At 31.3% G+C, this 21732-nt stretch overlaps 1 protein-coding gene across 2 annotated transcripts; it reads right to left on the reverse strand.

Annotated features, from left to right (window-relative positions):
* Positions 1-280: 280 nt before the first annotated feature.
* Positions 281-21456, reverse strand: LOC143043352 (sushi, von Willebrand factor type A, EGF and pentraxin domain-containing protein 1-like). Of its 2 annotated transcripts, XM_076215704.1 has the most exons (13): positions 21271-21456; positions 15669-15882; positions 13360-13466; positions 11203-11337; positions 10237-10302; positions 8773-8952; positions 7146-7325; positions 6402-6584; positions 5752-5931; positions 4624-4803; positions 3533-3712; positions 2244-2423; positions 281-659 (listed from the first exon to the last, which is right to left on the reverse strand). In XM_076215704.1, the coding sequence occupies exons 1-13, from the start codon at positions 21326-21328 to the stop codon at positions 460-462; spliced, it is 2043 nt and encodes a 680-aa protein (XP_076071819.1). In that variant the 5' UTR covers positions 21329-21456; the 3' UTR covers positions 281-459. The 2 variants fall into 2 exon arrangements, with proteins under 2 accessions (XP_076071819.1, XP_076071820.1); XM_076215705.1 differs by lacking the exon at positions 2244-2423.
* Positions 21457-21732: the final 276 nt, after the last annotated feature.

Here is a 21732-nt window from a genome sequence, read left to right on the forward strand (position 1 = left end):
GTATATTTACAGATTTGCAACCTTAATTATTAAGAAAAAGCGTGGTAAAATTTAAAACTGTCATTTGGTCTCTTGTGTAGAGTGGTCTCATTTGCAATTACATCACATCTGTTTTATAAGTATTATTTTCATGAGAAACGACTCAAACCTTTAATATTCATCATCGCTGATGCAAAAACATTGACTTCATCTGATAGTATCTTCAAATTTGCAAACAGCTACAAGGAGAAGAAAAACTACTTTTTTGCTTAAGAAGAAATTTAAAATTATTCAATGAGAATAAAGATCACCTATATTTAAAAGCAAAACTATGTATAAGTTATTATAATGAACAAAATTACACATAAATGTTAATCACTTTAATGTCTAGAATGTTGATATTGTTCTATAGTTTTGTATTCATTTGATATTCAGCTAATAAGGCAAATATCAGTTTCAAGCACAGTTTATTTAAATGCATTAGGGATGGTGTCCATGGAGGGTACATATTTTTAATAAGGCTTTGAGTATTTTAGATAATTTCTTCTTTTTTCCTTTGTCCTTTTTGTGCTTCTTCTCGTAGCTTTCTTTAGAACTACGACTATCCGATTCATCATCCGAACTATCTTCATTTTTCATGAATTTAAAAAGTTTAGCACAATGGTATTCTAAACTGATTTCTGAAGAAGAAAACACGTTCTTAATGATTTGTATATTTTCAGGAAAACAAATTCAAATAAAAAGTATTTTCAAAATAACTGAACTCAAAATAAAATCTTAAATGGAGGACATTCGTAAAACCTTACAATACTAGGCGTTCAAAGTGTCAATCAACGTAGTGAATGGGGGGGGGGGAAACAATGATGTACGTATTCTGACTTATATATCCGGTATAAGCGTACACATTAATCTAACATGGAATACATGTACTTATGATGCAAGCCGAAAGGTGAAGCAGATAAAAAGTAATATTTTTTTTCGTTAAAATTGTTATAAAGAATACGAATTTGATCAAAGTATTAATTAAGCGATCTGCATGTCATGGAGACAACTTTTTATCAAAGTTCAAATGTAAACTATTAATGTAATTTGTAGAAAAACTAATATCTTATAATTGCCTAAAATAGGCACAGAAATGCAAAATGTAAAAAAGTAAAAAAGTAAAAAAACGACCGGCCTTCTTGTTATTACAAAGCAATTTACCCTGTGTTTTTACGAATTGGAGTCTACTGACAGAATATGTTTAAATAAAATTAAAATCACAGCTGAACAACACAAATTTCATATATTGACTTGTTATGAGTGTTGTTTATCCGTTATAAGCATATACATTAATCTGACAAGAATCCAGGAAAACAAAATTTACAAAATGTACTTAAGCTGCAAGGCTAAAGGTGAAGAAGATACAACAAGAATGATTGTTTCGTTAACATTGTAATAGAGAGTGCGAATTTGATCAAAGTATCAAAACAAAGCGAGGATATGTGGTATGTGTGTCAAAGAGACAACTGTCCTTCAAAGTTCAAATATAAACTATTATTAGTATTCGTACGAGAAAAACCGATAACATATAGCTGCATAAAGTCGGCACTAACATGCAAAATGTAAAACAATTTTCTGAGGAGACTAAAAGCCTTCTTTTTATAAAAAAGCAATTTACCATAAAACAAAATGACACGCATGATCTGACAAAAATCAACAAACTACAGGCTCAAGACGTGGGGCAGGCAGGTAAAGAATATTGCTGGGTAACGCATTTTGAGGCACCTAAACATGTTAAACATCGCCTAACATGGACAATGTTGTAACACCAGGACATAAATGCAAGCTGTAAAAATCAATTGCAATTGTTTTGCCTTAACAAAGTGGTACCTTACCAAAATTAAAATTAATTCGTGTAGTATGCTTTTTTACTAATAGGAGTCTTTGGACAGACCATGGTTATCTAATTTGGGAATACAGTATCAACAAATTTGTAGTTTTTCATCCCAACCAGAAAACATCATGCTCCGAATTGGCAAGTCTTTGATTTAAATTTTTTAATATTGCTCGCTAAGCAGAAAAAAAAACTAAATACCATGTTTAAAGCCTTCAGTTTTAACCGACAGAGTATTGAACCCACGACCTTCAGCATTCTATGATATCAGGCTGTCACGTGATCAATGATGCATTATCTTCCCACATAGTGGCACGTGATTTTTTATCTACAAGTATATTCCATGCAATGTAATTTTTGAATGATTTTTATCTAAGGTCATACTCACTACAAACTGGAGGATTTCCACTCCATGTTCCGTCAGCTTGACATGAACGTTTGAGATCACCAGGTTTTAGTTCATATCCAGTTATACAAGTGTAGGTTATAGTGTCTCTGAAAATGTAGCTTGCATACGTTTTTTCTTTAGTGAACTGACCATTTCCAGGATCTGTACAACTAACTGGCACTGATGAAAATAAAAAAAGTGAAATTCAAATCATTACTTAATACTTGGAGACAAGTGTTGAAGTGATCAATCAACACACAGATATTAAACCCTAATTTCGATTTAGAAATTAAACCTTGATCGTAAATGTGAACTAAACATGCTAAAACAACATCATTTCATTTTGATTTGATTGATTTTTGTAAATGAACTATATTTGAAATTATAATGAAATGGTCATCTCAATATAGCATTCAAATGCAATTACATAGAAATAGTTCCCAAAACACTACATTGACAAGTACAGACCGACTTACACAAACCCTTAAAAACATCGGTATTGGTGTTGGGTTAAACGGAAGGGTGACAAGATACTGGTGCACATTTGACATCAGTAGAATTCTTCATGGATAGTACACACATTCCGTCATTACTTTCTTTGTGCGTTCTTACAAACAAAAAGAAAAATTAAGAAATATGGCTAGGAAAATGAAACATTATCGTTGTTATCTGAGCCACATATATCCATATATCTATACTCCTGACTTGATAAAGGACATTTAGGGAAACATAGGGGTTGAGCCTGGTGTTATGGGCAACAGGAATACAGTACAATAAACGCAAGAAAATACTGGGTAGCGAAATACATGAATAAATAGTATAAAAATACGTATTACAACATGTAAACCACTGAATTGTTAAGTGAAAATTGTTTTCTTTTGATACTTATTAAGTGGATTTTCATGTTTACTCTTTTTGTATCGATGCTTTATGTTAGTCATGTTTTTCTCGAAATCGGTTATTTCGACCACAAGCTGTGTATCTGTATAAATTATCATTTTCATTTAGAAATTGCAGAAAACTGTGAAGGGAAACGGAGAATGACTAAAAAAAACCAATATGACAAAAAGGCAGAACACAGCCGAAGTCAACCAATTAGTCTTCAATTTAGCGAGAACCCTCCGCACCCAGAGATGACTAAAACTGTCCCTCAAACAAATTGAATGTCCGTCCTTGCATTATTTAGTACATCTAGATAAGGACAGTTGTGTACGTTTAATTTTACATTGAAAAAAATCAACAGAAATGAAATCATTTGCTAACTGAAATTCAATAAAACAAATACATACCACAAACTGGGGGAATTCCACACCATGTTCCGTCATCTAGACATGTACGTTCGAGGTCACCAGACTGAACTTCATATCCAAGGATACAAGAGTAAGTTATCGTTTCCATATAATTGTAGCTTCCGTCCGTAGGCCTTGTTGCAAATTCCACTGTTGTGGGAACTATACAAACAATTTGGACTGAAAGATGAGACCACAAGTTGTATTGAACATTTATTGCAAAGCTAGCACCAAATGTGTTTTAACTGTTTAATCCGTAGTATGATATTTAAAATGGTTTAGTTTCAAAACTACTACTTAGTCATTGTGGTCATTCATCTGACACAAAATTTGAAAAGAACCAAGCAATTATACTTTTTTTTCTTACAGTGTTTGGTTTTCGAAGACAATGATCTCTACTGTACAACATATACCATTTGTAATTTCATATTTGTTTTGTTACGTCAATATAAATATTTGAATTAGAAACTTGTTAATACCTTTAGGATCAACTGTTTATTGCTATTGTTTCATATCAATTACGTGTTTTCGGTAAACAAAATATTGGCATTGGTAGAAATAAATTTCAATCCAAAAGTTATTTGAAATATACAAAAAAAATATTAGTCATTTCTTATAATTTAATTCTGAATTTCATTTTAAATCGGAGTAAACCATGAAAAACGTTGATGACGTCACGTTCATATAAAAAAAATATGTCTATGAGCTGATAAACAAAACAATGTCAGCCAATCAGAAGACACGTTACATCCAAAGTGAAATTATTAGAAAATAACGGAATTAACGAAGTTAGTTTCATGCAAATGTGTGTAATTTTAGGTTTTGACACGTGTTCGACTCGAGATTTTGTCATGCCCATATTGATCAAAAATAGTATTTTTCGCGAATACCCAAATATGTGTAGGAGTGGTTTTTTTTTCATTGTATTAAGTATTGAACGATCTTTTTTTCACTGACTGCTGATTTTATCTAGTTTCAAATGGCATTTGCTTATATTAGGAAAACCTTTATCATTCATAAACAATCATCTAAAAAAAACCACACGAAAAGATGTAAATAATGAAACTAAAAATTGTAAAACAAATACACACTACAACTTAGAGGACTCCCGCTCCACGTTTTGTCTTTTAGACATATACGTTCTAGGTTCCCAGATTGCACTTCGTAGCCTATATTACAAGAGTAAGTTATCTTATCAAGGTAATTGTAGCTTCCGTCGGTTGGTCCTGTTGCAAAATCTACCGGTTCGGGAACAATACAAACGATTGGGGCTGAAAGATAATAACATAATTTAAATTTAACATGTTCAACCAATTGCTGAATAGCTGGCCGCAAATTTGCATTTACGTTTTTCATCAACATTGGGTATTTATAATGGCTTACGTTTCAAAGCAACCATTCAATTAGCATATTTATAAATATGGCACACATTTGTTAACACTATAGCAATCCTGCATTGTTTGTCATGTCTTAGTAATTATTTTTTGTTAAATAATACAACGTAAAATAACCAAATATACCATTTAGTCCGTTTGATTCGTCTAGAATAAGTATTCTTATAATGTGTATGTGTCGTTTCATTTATTTGATTTAATGTTAATTTATCCCTTAAACTTGTTAACATCTTTAGAATCTAACATTTAAAGGATTTACTGGTATGTTTTATAACAATTACGTGTTTTCGTTCATAAAAATATTTGCATTGGTCGAATAAATTTAACATAATAGCATATCTTCATCTTTTTTTCAAATTATTTGATTTTGTCATACTCTTCCCGTGATGTTGATAACGTGTTCAACCAAACTGTTGTTTTTGTATCGATTAGAATATAACGGAAATAACGATGTTAGTTTCATATCATTGTGTGTAAGTTTAGGTTTCGACACTTGTTCGACTCGAGAACTTGTGATGCCCACATTGATTAAAAATGTGCACCCGCAAAGTGGAAAGGGATTAATATAAGTTGCAAAACTTGTTTCCCAATCCACTATAAATAAATATGTTTAAACTAAAAATAGTATTTTAGCGAATACCCAGATATGTGTAGGAATGTTTTTTGCACTGGCTGCTGATTTTATCTTACTTCAAATTAAATTTGCTTACATGTATATTAGGAAAATCTTAAATATTTAGAAACTTTCACCTAAAGAAACCACACGAAAAGATATTAATAATGAACAGATGAAACTGAAAATTGCAAAAAAAAAAAAATACACACCACAAACCGGTGGACTTCCGCTCCATGTTTTGTCATCTTGACATGAACGTTCGCGATTACCAGATTGAACTTCATATCCTATGTTACACGTGTATGTTATCTTATCGAGGTAATTGTAACTTCCGTCAGTTGGTCCTGTTGCAAAGTCTACAGGGTCGGGAGCTATACAAACAATGGGGGCTGAAAGGTAAGAACATAATTTAAATTCAACAAATTATGAATAGCTGGTAGCAAATGCGAATTTCCTTTATTTTCAACGTAGGATTATGACATAGTTTAAGTTTTAAAACATCCACTAAGTCATTGTGGTCAATCACTTGATACAAAATCGTTTAACTACAGCAATACTACATATTTTGTTATGGGTTTGTAATTATTTTCTTTAAGTAATACATAATGCATAAAATATATAAAATAGCGATGTCAGTTTCATAGCTTTTGTGTAATTTTCGCGAATATCCTTAGTATGTTTAGGAATATTTTCTTTCAACATATTAAGTACTGAACGGTTTTGTTCTTATTTCAATGACATCTGATCTTGCAATTCGCTTGTGTTAGGATAGTCCTTAATGTTTCACAAACTATCATTTAATGAAACACAAAGAAAAGATAGCAAATATTTAAATATAAATTGAAAAACAAATACACACCACAAACCGGCGGACTCCCGCTCCATGTTTTGTCATCTTTGCATGAACGTTCAAGATTACCAGATGATATATCTTCATAGCCTCTGTTACACGTATATGTTATCTTATCGAGGTAATTGTATCGTCCGTCAGTTGGTCCTGTTGCAAAATCTACAGGTTCGGGAACTGTACAAACAATTGAAGCTGAAAAATGACCACACAAATTAAATGCAGCCAATGAATGAATAGCTGGCAACAAATGTGCATTTCCTTGTTATCAATGTAGGATTGTGACATTGTTTAAGTTGTAAAACAACCACTAAGTCATTGTGGTCAATCATTTGACACAAAATTGTTAAACTACATGAATACTGCATATTTTGTTATGTATTTGTATTCAATTTCTTTAGCTATACATCATGCATAAAATATATAATATAACGATGTCAGTAGCTTTGTCAAATAGCTTTGTGTGTAAGTTTCGGTTTCGAAACTTGGTCGACTCGACACGTGCACTCTGTCATGCCAATATTAAAGTAGTATTTTCGCGAATTTCCTTAGTATGTGTAGGAATATTCTCTTTCATCATATTAAGTACTGAAAGATTTTTTTCTTATTTCAATGCAGCTGATTTTATCTTTTTTTCAAATGAAATTTGCTTGTGTTAGGATAATTCTTATTTCTGTTAAAAAAAAACTTTCATTTAATGAAACCGACAGAAAGGATATCAAGTATTAAACTATAAATTGAAAAACAAATGCATACCACAAACAGGCGGACTTCCGCTCCATGTTTTGTCATCTTGACATGAACGTTCGAGGTTACCAGATTGAACTTCATAGCCTCTATTACAAGAGTAAGTGATTTTGTCGAGGTAATTGTAACTGCCGTCGGTAGGTCCTGTTGCAAAATCGACAGTTTCGGGAACTATGCAAACGATTGGTGCTGAAAGATGTTAAAATACATGAAATGTTAACGATCATTTTACAGCTTGTAGCAACTGTGTATCCCCTTTTAATCAGTACAAACTATTTACAATGGTTTTGTTTTGATTACTACTACAATTAGACATTTTTACCATTCACTTATATACAGCATTGCTAAAACTAAAGCAATCAGTAATATGCTTTTTGTATGACATATTGGTATTTAAAGTAATGGACATAATGGATCATAATATCGAAAACATGTACCATTTAGACAAGCTTGCTTTAGTTTTACTAAAACAAGTTTTCAATGAGAGGTTGCCGTTCTATTATTTGTATCTCAATGTATAGTAATCGTTAAAACTTTCAGTATTTCAGTATTGCAGTATAGCACGGTATCAGTTAAAACTGTGGAAATGTCGAATAACGTACATAGTGCACTAATTTAATTTTGGATGTAACGCGTCTTCTGATTGGCTGACGTCGTTTTGTGCGTTATCTCATAGACATAATTTAGTGATGTGACCGTGACGTCCTCATCGTTTTTTCATGATTTACTCCGGTTTAAAATGAATTTAGAATTTAATTATAAACAATGAGTGTAATATTTTTTCTGTCTATTCGAAATAACATAAAAAATGTGGTGCACATTTTTAAAATAACCCCTACGCAGGTTAATCAGTGTGTACCACATTTTTTATTTTATTTGATGAATGGCTTATATTTATTTTGAATTTATTGAACCATAAAATCGGATTATGTTAAATGTGAAGAGTCAAAGATTAATTTTATGGTTCAATAAATTCAAAATAAGTTATAACCATTCATTATAAATAAATTTCTATCAAAAATAAGGCTCAAAGATGTATATTTATACGAATAACAACGTACACAGATGTTTGCGTATAATACACAACGTTAGAGTGGATGTGTCGCCATAAAAATTGATAACATTGAAAATAAAGCTAATTCTTTTAACCAATCAGAAGTCTGGAAATACACCAAATTTATTTATTTATTTATAGACAGAAAACATATTACAGTCATTCCTTAAATGTTCTGATTTTGTCATACTATTCGATTTATGTTGGGAATATACAATTATCCATATATATCATGGAACCTCTTGTTTTTAATTTGTATTATTTATTTTCTTGCTATTTTTTTTCCTAGGAGAACTGATGTTTCTGTCCTGGTTCCAGGAACATCGTTCTACGTATCAGGTTGTAGCCTTACTGAAATGTGTTTGCCTACGTTCTCAGTATATGTAGGTATGTTTCTTTTCTGCATTTTTGTCTTCGAAATCCTATTATTCTGTTTTGATAGCTTGCAAATTTTATATTTTATCTGCATGATAATTTTTTAGCGTAAGGAGAGGCCTAACCTTTCACGTATACATATATTAAATGTAATCAATCGAAATTATATCAATTATCAAGCTAAAAATTCTAAAAACCAATACAAACCACAAACTAGAGGAATTCCGCTCCATGTTCCGTCATCTTGGCATATACGTTCGAGATCACCAGATTGCATTTCATATCCAATGTTACAAGAGTAAGTTATCTTTTCGAGATAATTGTAGCTTCCGTCAGTTGGCCCTGTTGCAAATGGTACAGTTTCAGAAACTGTGCAAACAATTGGCACTAAAAAGAAGTGGAACATGTTAAGGGGACATTACAAATTCATGTAGAATGAGACATTTTGATTATTATTCTGAAGTAAGATTTGTTCGTAAAGTTGTCGTTTCAGTTTTTTTTCTTATTCGTAATTACTCGCCTATAACTTTAATATTGTTGGATTCATATCTATATCAAACAGGTGTAAAGTGATATTGTTTTATAAATTGTATAGTTTAGCTTGCCCTTTATATCAATGACATTTTGTACAATTTTTATAGTTTATTTATCATTTAAAACAATGGAAATATGATCTCTAGTATCAATCGAAGAATTCATTAGAAGTTACGGACAAATATTTTGATAAGGTTTGCTTGGTAAAGTTACATTTTCTGAAGGGGATATAATTGAACGGTTGCGTTTAGAGTTTACGAATTGTATAAGCTGTATCGCTAATATAGTCACCCAAAAGTAAGACAACAATATGGTCGAGTGACGTAAGTTTTAAATTTTGACTGAGTGCGAGTTCGCTTCATTCCAAAATTTACACCAGACTTCCCCCCTATCAACACAAGAGGTAAGATTTTCTATATGAATTAAAACAATTAACAATGATAACAGACAACTGTAGTCATCAGTGAAACCAGAAATATCTAAATGCGCAATTATAAACAAAGATGATTATATCAAATGTAAGTGGAACCTTGTCGTTATCATCAATTAAAGAAAATACAAATTACTGTATTCTTTTAAGTTTATCACATCTCAACACATTGCAATGTACACTGTTTATAAAGCATACATGTTAGCACGACATTGCGTATATTGTTTTAAAAGAAATATCAGGTTAAGGCTGCGTATTATGCGTCAACAGATTGAACAACTTTAGTATATCAAAATTTAAACAAATTTAAAAAGGGTGCATTTCTTTCAAGCACAAACGTTGCAAACGGCTAAGCGTGCACATGTTTTGATCATTTGTTTCTAACATACGTTTGCAAATTTACACAAACTTGTCAAACTATGCACGCGCTAAGAATGCGTCGTAGTTTGTCGTTTGTCGTTTGTTAGTACAAACGCTACATTGGTTTCTAACTTCAACCTGATTATTTGATGTATTTGTTTCTACGTTTGTAAAAGTTTGTTTACCAACAACATGTTCATGCATTATTGAAAGTTCAAACAAGGTCAGTAAACACTTATTAAACGATACATTTGTTTCTACTTTTGTAGAGTTTAGAAAACAATAACTAACGCCACACAACGTTTAAAAAATGTTGGTAAGAGAGCAATGCATGGCTGATGAAATACCTTTTTCACAAGAATCACCACAAGGTTCACATAATGATGCATCGTTAGGCAACACGTCACTTGTTCCTGACAAATACAACAAAACATATTGATACTTTTATAATTGAAAATTAAGAATGGAAATGGGGAATGTGTAAAAGACACAATAACTTAGATGTCGTGTCAAGGATTGTATCCTTATTGTAAAGTAAAATACGAAATTAAAATATTTGAAATTTGAGAATAGCCCACGATATATAAATTGATTTTATTATTAAATAATAAATACAACATGTGAATTAGCTTTTTTACCATGGCACTCTATGTTGCGTTAGGAATATTAGTTTGAGTATGTGATATTGGACAAATGACGTATTGAAAAGTTTAAAAGATCGTACCAAGAACATATTTTGTACAATACCGAGAAAAAACATTGTTGTAATCCTAGAACAAAATAAATTATGCGGAATATTTTGTTCTGACATCACTACTTCGTAATGGACTCATAATTTGTTTTTACTATTTCATCACTTTGAATATCGAATCGATGTTGTATATTAGGCGTATTTCATTTTCTTAATGTGACATTGTTACTCAATATTTGAAATCGTCGTTTAATTGGAAAGAGCAAGAATGTTAGTTTTAAGTATTCTTTAGCATGCCTTTGGGTTCTTGATTTTGGAAGACCCATTTGTGGCTTCCATCTGCTTTTTGCTTTTTTGTCGGGTTGTTGTATTTTTGATACAATTTAAAGGTCGTAACCGTTCTGATATACAATATACCCTACACACTAAAGTAAACAAACGTAAAATCCAAAACCTACTGAACTCTGAGGGAAATTCAAATCGGAAAATCCACAGTCAAATGTCTAAATCAATATTTGAAACACATCAAACGAATTAATAACTGTCATATTTCTGACTTGGCACAAGCATTTTCATATGTAGAAAATGATGGATTAGCAATTTAATGAATAGTCTAGTATACCTTCTTTTTCGAGCGTACGGATGTTCGGCTTTGGGTCGGCGTAAGAACAAAAAGTACTGCACACATCACCGTCTTCGTCTGGTTGCACAAGGGGGTTGTATATCCTCTCTTTGGGGTAAATAGTACTGTCGACGTCTGCAGAAATAAGCATATCTATGATTGGTAGACATTTTTTTTATAATTAAAGCTTCATCATTAGTTATTAAATTAACTTAATTCTCAATCACAACTTTTATCAAATTTCAGTTAATCAGAATCTAGACAAAAGTAAAAACACAAAAATACTGAACTCCGAGGAAAATTCAAAAAGGAAAATCAAAAATCAAAAGGCAAAATCAAAAGTCCAAACACATCAAACGAATGGATAACAACTGTCATATTCCTGACTTGGTACAGGCATTTTCTTATGTAGAAAATGGTGGATTGAACCTGGTTTTATAGCTAGCTAAACCCCTCATTTGTATGACAGTCGCATCAAATTCCATTACATTGTCAACGATGCATGAACAAAACAAACATACTCAAAGAGTAAAAATGTCAAAAATAAGGGTACAACAGTCAATATTGTGTTATCATCTTAATATCACTACATAAACAACAAATGTAACAAAGTAGCACAAAAAGGCATACATCAAATTTAACATTCTCATTTTGCTTTTCTTATACGACTGAATTTATCTATGTAAAGTCTACCCATAAATGAAAGAAGGTTTTCAATTTTTTTACAAATTATTAAATGTGGTTACCTCAATAAAAGGAATCTTTATATCTCAGAAAGAGTATTGTACCGTGTGTGAATATAATAAATCCAACCTACTTATAAAGCATAAATAAATTCGAAGCGGCAGTATTCATGAAGGTTGATCATAATGGAGTGGCAGCGTAATATTTTAACACATTAATGCTGATAATATCGATACTTTCTACAGTATATAACGAGTTCCATGTACCTAGTACAACCAGTCTTTTCCATGTACATGTATTTAACAATACAGTATAACATGTATTATATGTATACCCGACGATTTAAATCCGATAATTTCCTCTGGATTGGGGTTGTTGATTACAAGCGTCATTTTCCAGTCTACATGTTTAACATGGAACGTAGAAGGCATATGATAATACGTAGGATAATTGTTTGCATGACTCGTCCGTTTAAAGGGGTAAACAGATATGACAGAAACCGTACCTTTTAGTTGGACTATGTAGTTTAATTGTTTCTTGAAACTGCAATACTATGCCGATACTAGAAAACTATGATCTCATGACTCTCAGGTGTCTGGCTTTAGACAGACACTTTTACAAAAATTCAAATATTTAAATTCATTGTAGCACCTTAGCATTAAGTAGTATCCAATAAATTGTAAAGCGAGTACATCGGTAAATTAAAAAAAAAACAACGTTAAAATTATTCAAAATTATAATTTAAATGGCAAAAAAAGGAACAACATCAAGATCAAATTGAAACTTTCAGTATAAAAAAAGATGTGGTATGATTTTGAATGAGACTACTCTCCACAAGAGACCAAAATGACACAGAAATTAACAACAATATAGGATAAAATACAACCGCAGAGCTATAAAATATATACTTTTTCTTGACAGAGAATCTAACACCTATTACTGCAAATGTACTGAAATTTATAAAAAAAGAAACGTAAAAACATACTAAAATGTCACTCGGAAAAATTAAAGAGTTCCAGACAACTACGGAAATCCCGTAATGTTGATATCATTATTAATATACTATAGTATGTTGCATTTGCTTAAATTTAATGTAAAAAGATGGTCATATACGCTGATGTCATTTATAAGTAACCATTAACAACAAACGTAATTGTTAACAAAATGCATTATAATAATTCAGTTATAAACCATGTAATTTAGAAACATGGGAATTTGATTTTCACAAATATAAGACGTTTCACGAAGAACCTTACCTTACATCAGGTTGAACTATTTGTACTTATGTCAGTGCAAGAACACTTGATAAGGTATTAAAGTTCTAGTAAAAGTAGTAGGTCAGTAGTCACAGTAATCAGAGCGGTACATGTAAAAATGCTATGCATTAACAAGAATATAGTGTTGTACCGATGTTCTTATGTAAAAACGTTTAATAAACGAACTCTGGAAAAATAACTCATGTAAAATACGTACCCGACAATAAATAAAAATAAAACAAGTCGTTTGATACTTTTGTGAATTTCATACACATATATAACCATCTATTATCCCCATTAAAATCACTGTAATGTGCTGAACTTCTACAAAATATAAAAGCAAAAATAATGAATAATTGAATTAAAGGGTTTGTCTCATCAAATTGTAAAACAATGAGAAAAACTACTTATTAAAACATTTTAACAAAAGTTTAAAATGGCGTCAAATTATAATTTTGGTCGATTTCTATTATATTGATTTGTACATGTTCGTCGTTCTTAAGTTAGGTTTCCTTGAAAGTACGTTTATTGCTGTTAATCTATTTATTTATAATAATTTCAACTGCTTTCTAGGTAAATATACAGTCATACTTGGTTTATGGCAAATGATGCGTTTCTTGTATGAAATGAACATGATGAATAGGAGGAGGAAGATACAAGCGACACTAAGATTTATATGTTTCACACAATGACAAAATAATAATATAGGAAAAACATTTGTTAAAAATATGATAGCGTGTGTTTTTAATTATACAAAAAAAATAAACAAATATGTTACTGTTAGTCTTTAAACATTGTTAAAACGATACCTCAATTTTGCGTATAACGTTAACAGGAGGTTGATGAGCAATGTAAGTCACTAAAAAAGAGGAGTATTTCAGAAATATATCTAAAAATGCATCACTCAGGGTAAATGCATGTAAATACCAACATATTATAAAATTACAAGGAAGTGGTTATGCGATAACTGTAACTTTAATTTCAAACATAACTTTCATTGGAGGAACGAATACATACATGTAATAGTAAATGATGAAAAATCGCATCCCGCGGTAAAGCGAGTTTATCCGATGCTTATTATCAAAATTAGAGACGCTCTTATTCAACGTTCCAGACAAAATAACACATGTTTGAGTGGACGACCACAGAAGGAGGTAATTACGGACGAACATAACCTGTGCACTTTTTAGAGCGGGAAATGACTGGCATGAAATTGACGCCTGTAACTTTCGTTTTCAAGTTGATATATATTGTAACCATAAAATAATGTATTAAATAAAACGAAATCACTATCACATTCAAATATGATAATTTGAAAACAAATATGATAATCAGTTTCGTTCTCACGTCCACTGTTTCTGAAACTTCAGAGAGAAGCAATTAAGATGTGTCATCTAGTATGATAAGGTGGTTTGGATGTCTCTCGCCATCTTGGATATTTGTAAAAAGAAACACAGATGCATCAAAAAAGCATGCACAAAACTAATGAACAGATTATAAGATTTAACTTATAAATATTTATTGTATTACAAGTGAGGATAACATTTTTTTTTGTTTTTGATGTTTTTAAATTGCATTTGAAGGGGAGGTAACTGTGAAATAGTGTATTTTCTGAGGAAATCTACTTGACATTTTACTATTTTGTATTTAAACCTGATGATCCTTTCTTTTCTTTTAATACTCTCAAAGAATTTTCTAAAAATTAGCCTCTCGTATTTTATTTTCCAATTCAATCAATTAGTTTTCTTTTTTAGTCTCTATTCACATAATGATTTTCCTGTATAATCCATACGAATTGTGTCAATTGTCACAATTTGTAGCTTCAGAAATACTCCTTTACCACATTAACAGGCTTCTAAACTATTTACTGTCGCTAAAAACACACTATTAAACAAAACCACATCCACAATGTATAGGAGAAAGATATTAAAGGCACAGTCAAATTCATAGATTGAAAATAAACTAAACACGTAATGGCTACAACATAAAAAGACAAACAGACAAATGATACTACAAAAGACACAGCATAGAAAACTAAAGACTAATCAACAGGAACTCCACCAAAAAACTAGATTGATCTAAGGATAGTTTAACATACAAGGTATTATATAAATGTTTCAATATGAGGCACTTCTGTTTTATTATTCAACGTGTATGTGAACTACGTAGTAAATAGTTAAGTTATACTTATCTATCATATTATCCTTATTTGATATACCACTTTGGAATAAAGGGTCGCGTTCAATATCGTAGCGGCTACGTAGTGCTACGTAGATTTATGACTATTAAACATGTATCTAGCCTAGCTGCTACATATATATTGATAGAAGCTACGTAGTCGCTACGTAGCTGCTACGTAGCCGCTACGATATTGAACACGATCCAGGTCACTTACGTTATAAAGTCTATATATCATATCAGAAATTATTATTAAAGACTGGACAGTCATACAGTATATATCATTTTTTTTTAAATCATAGATTCATATCTGTATATACATGTAAGTAATTGAAATATATTTCATACTTAAAAGCAGCAACAGATACAGTATCCGAGATCTGTAAACTAGATATACAGTTCCATTCATCTATTATTGTCCCAAGGGCATTGAATGAGATGCCTGCATCAATAGTTGTAGTGCCAAACGTAACTGTACTTGTTTGTTCTGTGTTTTGTACATCTGTATACGTATACTTCCACTGTTTATTGGTAAGCTCGGTTGGTAAGGAACAAGCAGCATCTAATTGCCAAAAAATATATATAACATAAAAGAGTCATCGAAAGAGGCACATTGTGTGAAATAACAATAACAACTATTTATATCCTAACCGAAGCAGTTAATTCCTTAAAAATCAGCTAGACACAGTTTGAAACACTAAAGCATAAAATGATTAGTAAAGAGAGACTATTTTATTCGAATCTAATTATAAGTGTGTGCCAAAGTGCTATATATTCAATGAAATTATTCTTGTAAATTGTTGGGTTCGAATATTTTTTTAATGTTTTATATTTTTGTCAATATGTCAAAGTAAATATTTTGTAAGCATTTTTAAATATTAAATGAGCCCCAGCTGTGCAGGTCATGTGAATGTTTTACACAATAAAGAAGATGTAGAATATGTGGTATTATTGCCAATGAGACAATATAATATTACCCGACGCAAGAGAACAAATGACACAGAAATTGACTAATAGATGTCACAATACGGTCTTCAAGAATGAGCTAATCCCATACAGTTTAGTCGGCTATCAAAGGCATCGAAATAACAATTGTTAAACATTTCGAATGTAAAAACAAACAGCCTAATTTATGTACAAAACATGAGCGAAAAACAAATATGTAACACAGCAACAAACGACAACCACTGAAATCCAGATTTCTGACTTAAGACAGACATAAACATACAGATTGTGGCGGTTTTAAACATATTAGCGGGATCCCAATCCTCCCGTAGTTTGAGTAAGATTGACGTGCATAAACACTAGTGATTTAACTTACTAGTTAGTTAGTTTTGTAAAAATAAAATCTTATGATATGTTGTTGTCCTTTTTGAAATATCACAACAAATATTGTGGATATTGGTAATTAAATAATGGAAATGCAATCGACTTACACAGTTTGAAAACAACATGTGCAGAATTTTCTGATGAAATGGTGAATTTCTAAACGTATGTGTTACGTATTAGAATAACATCGATTTTATCAAGTTTATAGATAAACAGCATGGACATTTACATTTTAATTTCAAGATAGTGCTGCTTGATACATGTGATATTTCCGTTATTATTTTGCAAACAATTTTGTAAACGTAAAAAAAAAAACATGTGGGATGATTTACAATGAGACAAATCTTCACATGAAACAAACTGCCATAGAATTTACGATCTAAGTTCACCAAACGGCCTTCTACAATGAGCAAATATCATACTACATTGTTAGCTATAAAAGGCCCCGAAATTGTTAAAACAATACAAAGCAGAAAACAAACGAAACAATTTATGTATAAATAATGAAGAAGAAAACAAAAAAAAACGAGAACTACCTAATTACAGGCTTCTGACTTGAGGCAGGCACATACATAACGTGGCGGTGTTAAACATGCTAGTGGGTGTGCAACTATTTCCTTAATATGTGACAACTTATATAACATAGATAACAATGTATAGGAAAGAAAAAAAAAAACCATCAATGAATGATATATTATAAATTACAGCACATTGTAAAATATAACTTGATGTGAATGACCATCCTATCAATCTTTACAACGAAAACACCATAACTGATCTGAAAGATGAGCGGAAGATACCAGAGGGACAGTCACACTCGTTAATTGAAAATAAAATGACAACGTTATGGCTTAAAAAATAAAAAAAAAAATATAACAGACAAATAAAAGTCCATAAAACGTGCATGACATGTGGCACCCGTCGTGTTGCTCATGTTATTTCAAACTCGGCAAAGATTGCCATCCTACTTGACATTATACCTTGAACATCATAGATATGTTAATACAAACGTTTATAAATACAACTGAAAGTTTTATAACTGAAAGAAATTTATACCAAAAACTTAATTATATATCAATCATAAAATTAATTGGGTGTTGAAAGATGTCTATACATCATTAACCAAGAGAAAGTTTGTATGTGCTCAAGGGGTTTTACCTCCATTTATTTTTTTATGTTGATTAAAAATATGTACTAAAATCTTTCATATCACTATTTTCAAGATGTATTCGGGTATTAATTTAATTATTTAGATTTATTTCTGATTGTAACATTGCTAAAAGAGGGACAAAAGATACCAAAGGGACAGTCAAACTCATAAATGTAAAACAAACTGACAACGCCATGGCCAAAAATGAAAAAGACAAACAAACAACAGCACACACGACACAACATAGAAAACTAAAGAGTAAACAACACGAACCCCACCAAAAAACTAGGGGTGATCTCAGGTGCTAACTTATTCCTCTATCTCCAGTTGTAAGTGTTAATAGTTAATATATTGGTACATTTATCCTTAATAAACGTTATATTAAATGAAGCTGACAAACCTTGGTGTGTTTACACAACTGATCTTATTATCTTGGGAGTTCATTATAAACTTCTAAAAGACAAAAAGAAAAAAAACACCTTTCGAAATTCTTTAATTTTACTTTCCGATATGTTGATGTTGTCTTATTATTTATGTGGAACGCATCTATCCAATCGAGCTAGAGATAAAGGATACTACAGATACAGTTAAATCGGCCTCATATCTTGACTTACATCTAGAAATTGACATTGAGGGTCGGTTGAAAACAAAACTTTACGACAAAAGAGATGATTTCAGCTTTCCAATTGTGAACTTTCCATTTCTAAGTAGCAACATTCCAGCAGCACCTGCATACGGGGTATATATCTCCCAATTGATATGATATTCCCGTGCTTGCATTTCCTATCATGATTTTCTTGACAGAGGGTTGCTGCTCACAAGGAAGCTATTAAACCAAGAGTTCCAAATGGTGAAGTTGAAATCATCCCTCCGTAAATTTTACGGACGCCATCACGAGTTGGTTGACCGTTATGGAATAACCGTTTCACAAATGATATCGGATATGTTCCTTCCGTCGAAATTTCAATCCCCTTCCCTTTCATGAATGTGACCTACCGAATTAAACTTTTTACCGGATTTGTTATCACATAAGCAACACGACGGGTGCCACATGTGGAGCAGGATCTGCCTACCCTTCCGGAGCACCTGAGATCATCCCTAGTTTTTTGGTGGGGTTCGTGTTGTTTATTCTTTAGTTTTCTATGTTGTGTCGTGTGTGCTGTTGTTTGTTTGTCTTTTTCATGTTTAGCCATGGCGTTGTCAGTTGTTTTAGATTTATGAGTTTGACTGTGCCTTTGGTATCTTTCGTCCCTCTTCTTTAATAACCCATAGTTTAGCCAATCCTTACATCTTTTATATCATAGTGAACTTGAAATTGAAAATACTGCTATTACAAGAAGGGCTGCTTTATACCTTGATCTTTTCCTCAATATTTACACTGATGGACGACTTCACACGAAAATCTATGATAAACGGGACGATTTCAACTTCCCAATTATCAGCAGTAACATACCCTTCTGCCCCTTTGTATGGTGTTAACATATTTCAGTTGATACGTTATGAATGTGCCATGTTCATACTATACCGACTTCTTATACAGGAGTGTGCTTCTAACACAGAAACTGCTCCAACAAAGTTATGAGTAGAACAGATTAAAAATGACACTGACACTACGTAAATTTTACGGACACCATCAATGGTTGAACATTACGATGCGTCTTTGTCCAAACTACATAAGGACATTTTTACCACGTGTTAGATTGTGGTTTGTCATTACGTCGTCTGATCTTTTAATTACTGAACGTGATTTTTTCCCGATTGTGACTGTTTTGCTGAGTGTGAATTCGCATTGCTATAAAACCTGTCACAGTACTTTTCTATCCAAAATTTATGTGTTAAGTTTTGCTGATAATTTTTTTATTCTCATTGAATTTCGCCAAAAGTATTATCGTTTGTAGTTGTAAAACTTATTTTTTTTCTGTTGTTTGTGTGTGTTATGGTAAAGATAATCTATCATCAAGTTCATTTATTAGATTTTAGTTTGGGTCAAATAAATTTATACGATATATATATATATATATTTGGTTTGCAGTTTGATTTAGAAGAAACACCAACATAGCTAGATAATACAATTGGTTATCTAAATATTTCCATAACTGTCATTGTTATAATTAATGATGTATCAGTATATATCAAACCTAATATTTAATTCTATCCTAGGCCTATTTTGGGGAAATTTTTAGAATTTCAAATGAGACGTCACTTTGTGATCACGTCGGCTAACTCGGCTGTGACTTTTTATGTGCTGGTGTAGATTATTTAATGTATTTATTCTGTAAATAGTCACCACTTCAGTGTTATCTTGTATATCTTTTATATATTCAGTTTTATTGATAAACTCATTGCAAAAGTATGAATTATTCTAAATTAATAAGGATGTTCTTATCCCGGACAGAAATCTTTAGCCGTAGTAGGCACAATTTTTTGGAATGTTTGGTTCTCAATGCTCTTTAACTTTGTAATTGTTTTGGCTTTCGGATTATTTTGATATGAGCGTCACTGATTAGTCTTTTGTGGACGAAACGTGAGTCTGATGTATTAAATTCTAAACCTGCTACCTTTTGATAGGTATTATGCGTGTGTTTCTCTGTCCTATATGTTCTCGCATTTGTTTGTATTGTAGTCCTGTCAGGACATGTTGTCATCTTAATGATATATTTAACATTGCCATTAAAGCAGGAGGTTTGGCTAGTCACAAAACCAGGTTCAACCCACCATGTTTACTTACAATGTCCTGAACCAGGTCAGGAAACAACCATTGTTATATTATAGTTCGTTTCTGTGTGTGTGTGTTATATTTTAGTGTTGTGTTTCTGTTGTGTCGTAGTTCTCCAGTTATATTTGATATATTTCCTTCCGTTATAGTTTGTGACCAGGATTTTTTTTTCTCAATCGATTTATGAATTTGGAACAGCGGTATACTACTGTTGCCTTTATTCATGGTATTGTGTTTATCTTTAATATTTCGTTCGTTGTCGATTGACAAGATTTATATATAGTACACTTCTGTTGACAAAATTAAATCAAAATTAAATTAAAAATCAATTTTGACAGCCATTGCCTTCGACGTTAACACATCGTTTATTAAATATGTCGAGGGTTTAAAACCAAACCACATGATTTGAATATAAAATAGAACGTAATCAATTCAACTTTCGACTTACAAACTTATTAGACAAAAAAATGAGTGTTTCTTTTTATACATTAAATTTAACAAATAGTATATATATTTGAAAATGGAAATAAAAAGGAATGATCAGGATTGCGTCTTTGAAGTTCGTCATTATTTGATTAAATCAACAAGTTATTGTTAACACATTTTTATTTGAAGATTCTATGCATTGTCTATATCAATTTTGTTTGCTGTGATGTAGATTTTTCAATTTGTAGACATATATTTAAGTCTTATTTCTCATCATTTTGTACGTTAGTTTTCAATATATAAAGCAAATAGGATGAATGAATAATTACCTGTTTCTTGTGCAAAAATAGCCACGGCCAGTCCAATAATGATTTTTTCAGCAAACATACTGCTTCAATTCAAACAGTTTTAAAATTAATTGTTTATATTATTGGTCTATATAGCTCACAGTATTCAATACACCCACATCATTTCATATCAATTTTAACTATTTTCAAATTCAAACCATACAAACAAATTTGTTGCTATCATTATGATTTTTTTCTATTTGATTTATTATACTTTAAAATGTTAGTTTTTAAAGTTCAATGGTATCCTGTTCTACAAACCTTTTAAATTGGTCTACCATGGCAATTTATCTAAACATCATATAATGTTTATTTCTATGTCGATTGCGCATTTCAACTACGTCAGTCAGTTGTTTACCTACAATCCCAAAATAATATATTTTATCTACAATATTTGCAAAATTGTTTTTATCAAATTACATATTTTTTTTTTTACTTTAATGG

The sequence above is a fragment of the Mytilus galloprovincialis genome, chromosome 8, assembly GCF_965363235.1.
Source record: "Mytilus galloprovincialis chromosome 8, xbMytGall1.hap1.1, whole genome shotgun sequence".
Taxonomy (NCBI): domain Eukaryota; kingdom Metazoa; phylum Mollusca; class Bivalvia; order Mytilida; family Mytilidae; genus Mytilus; species Mytilus galloprovincialis.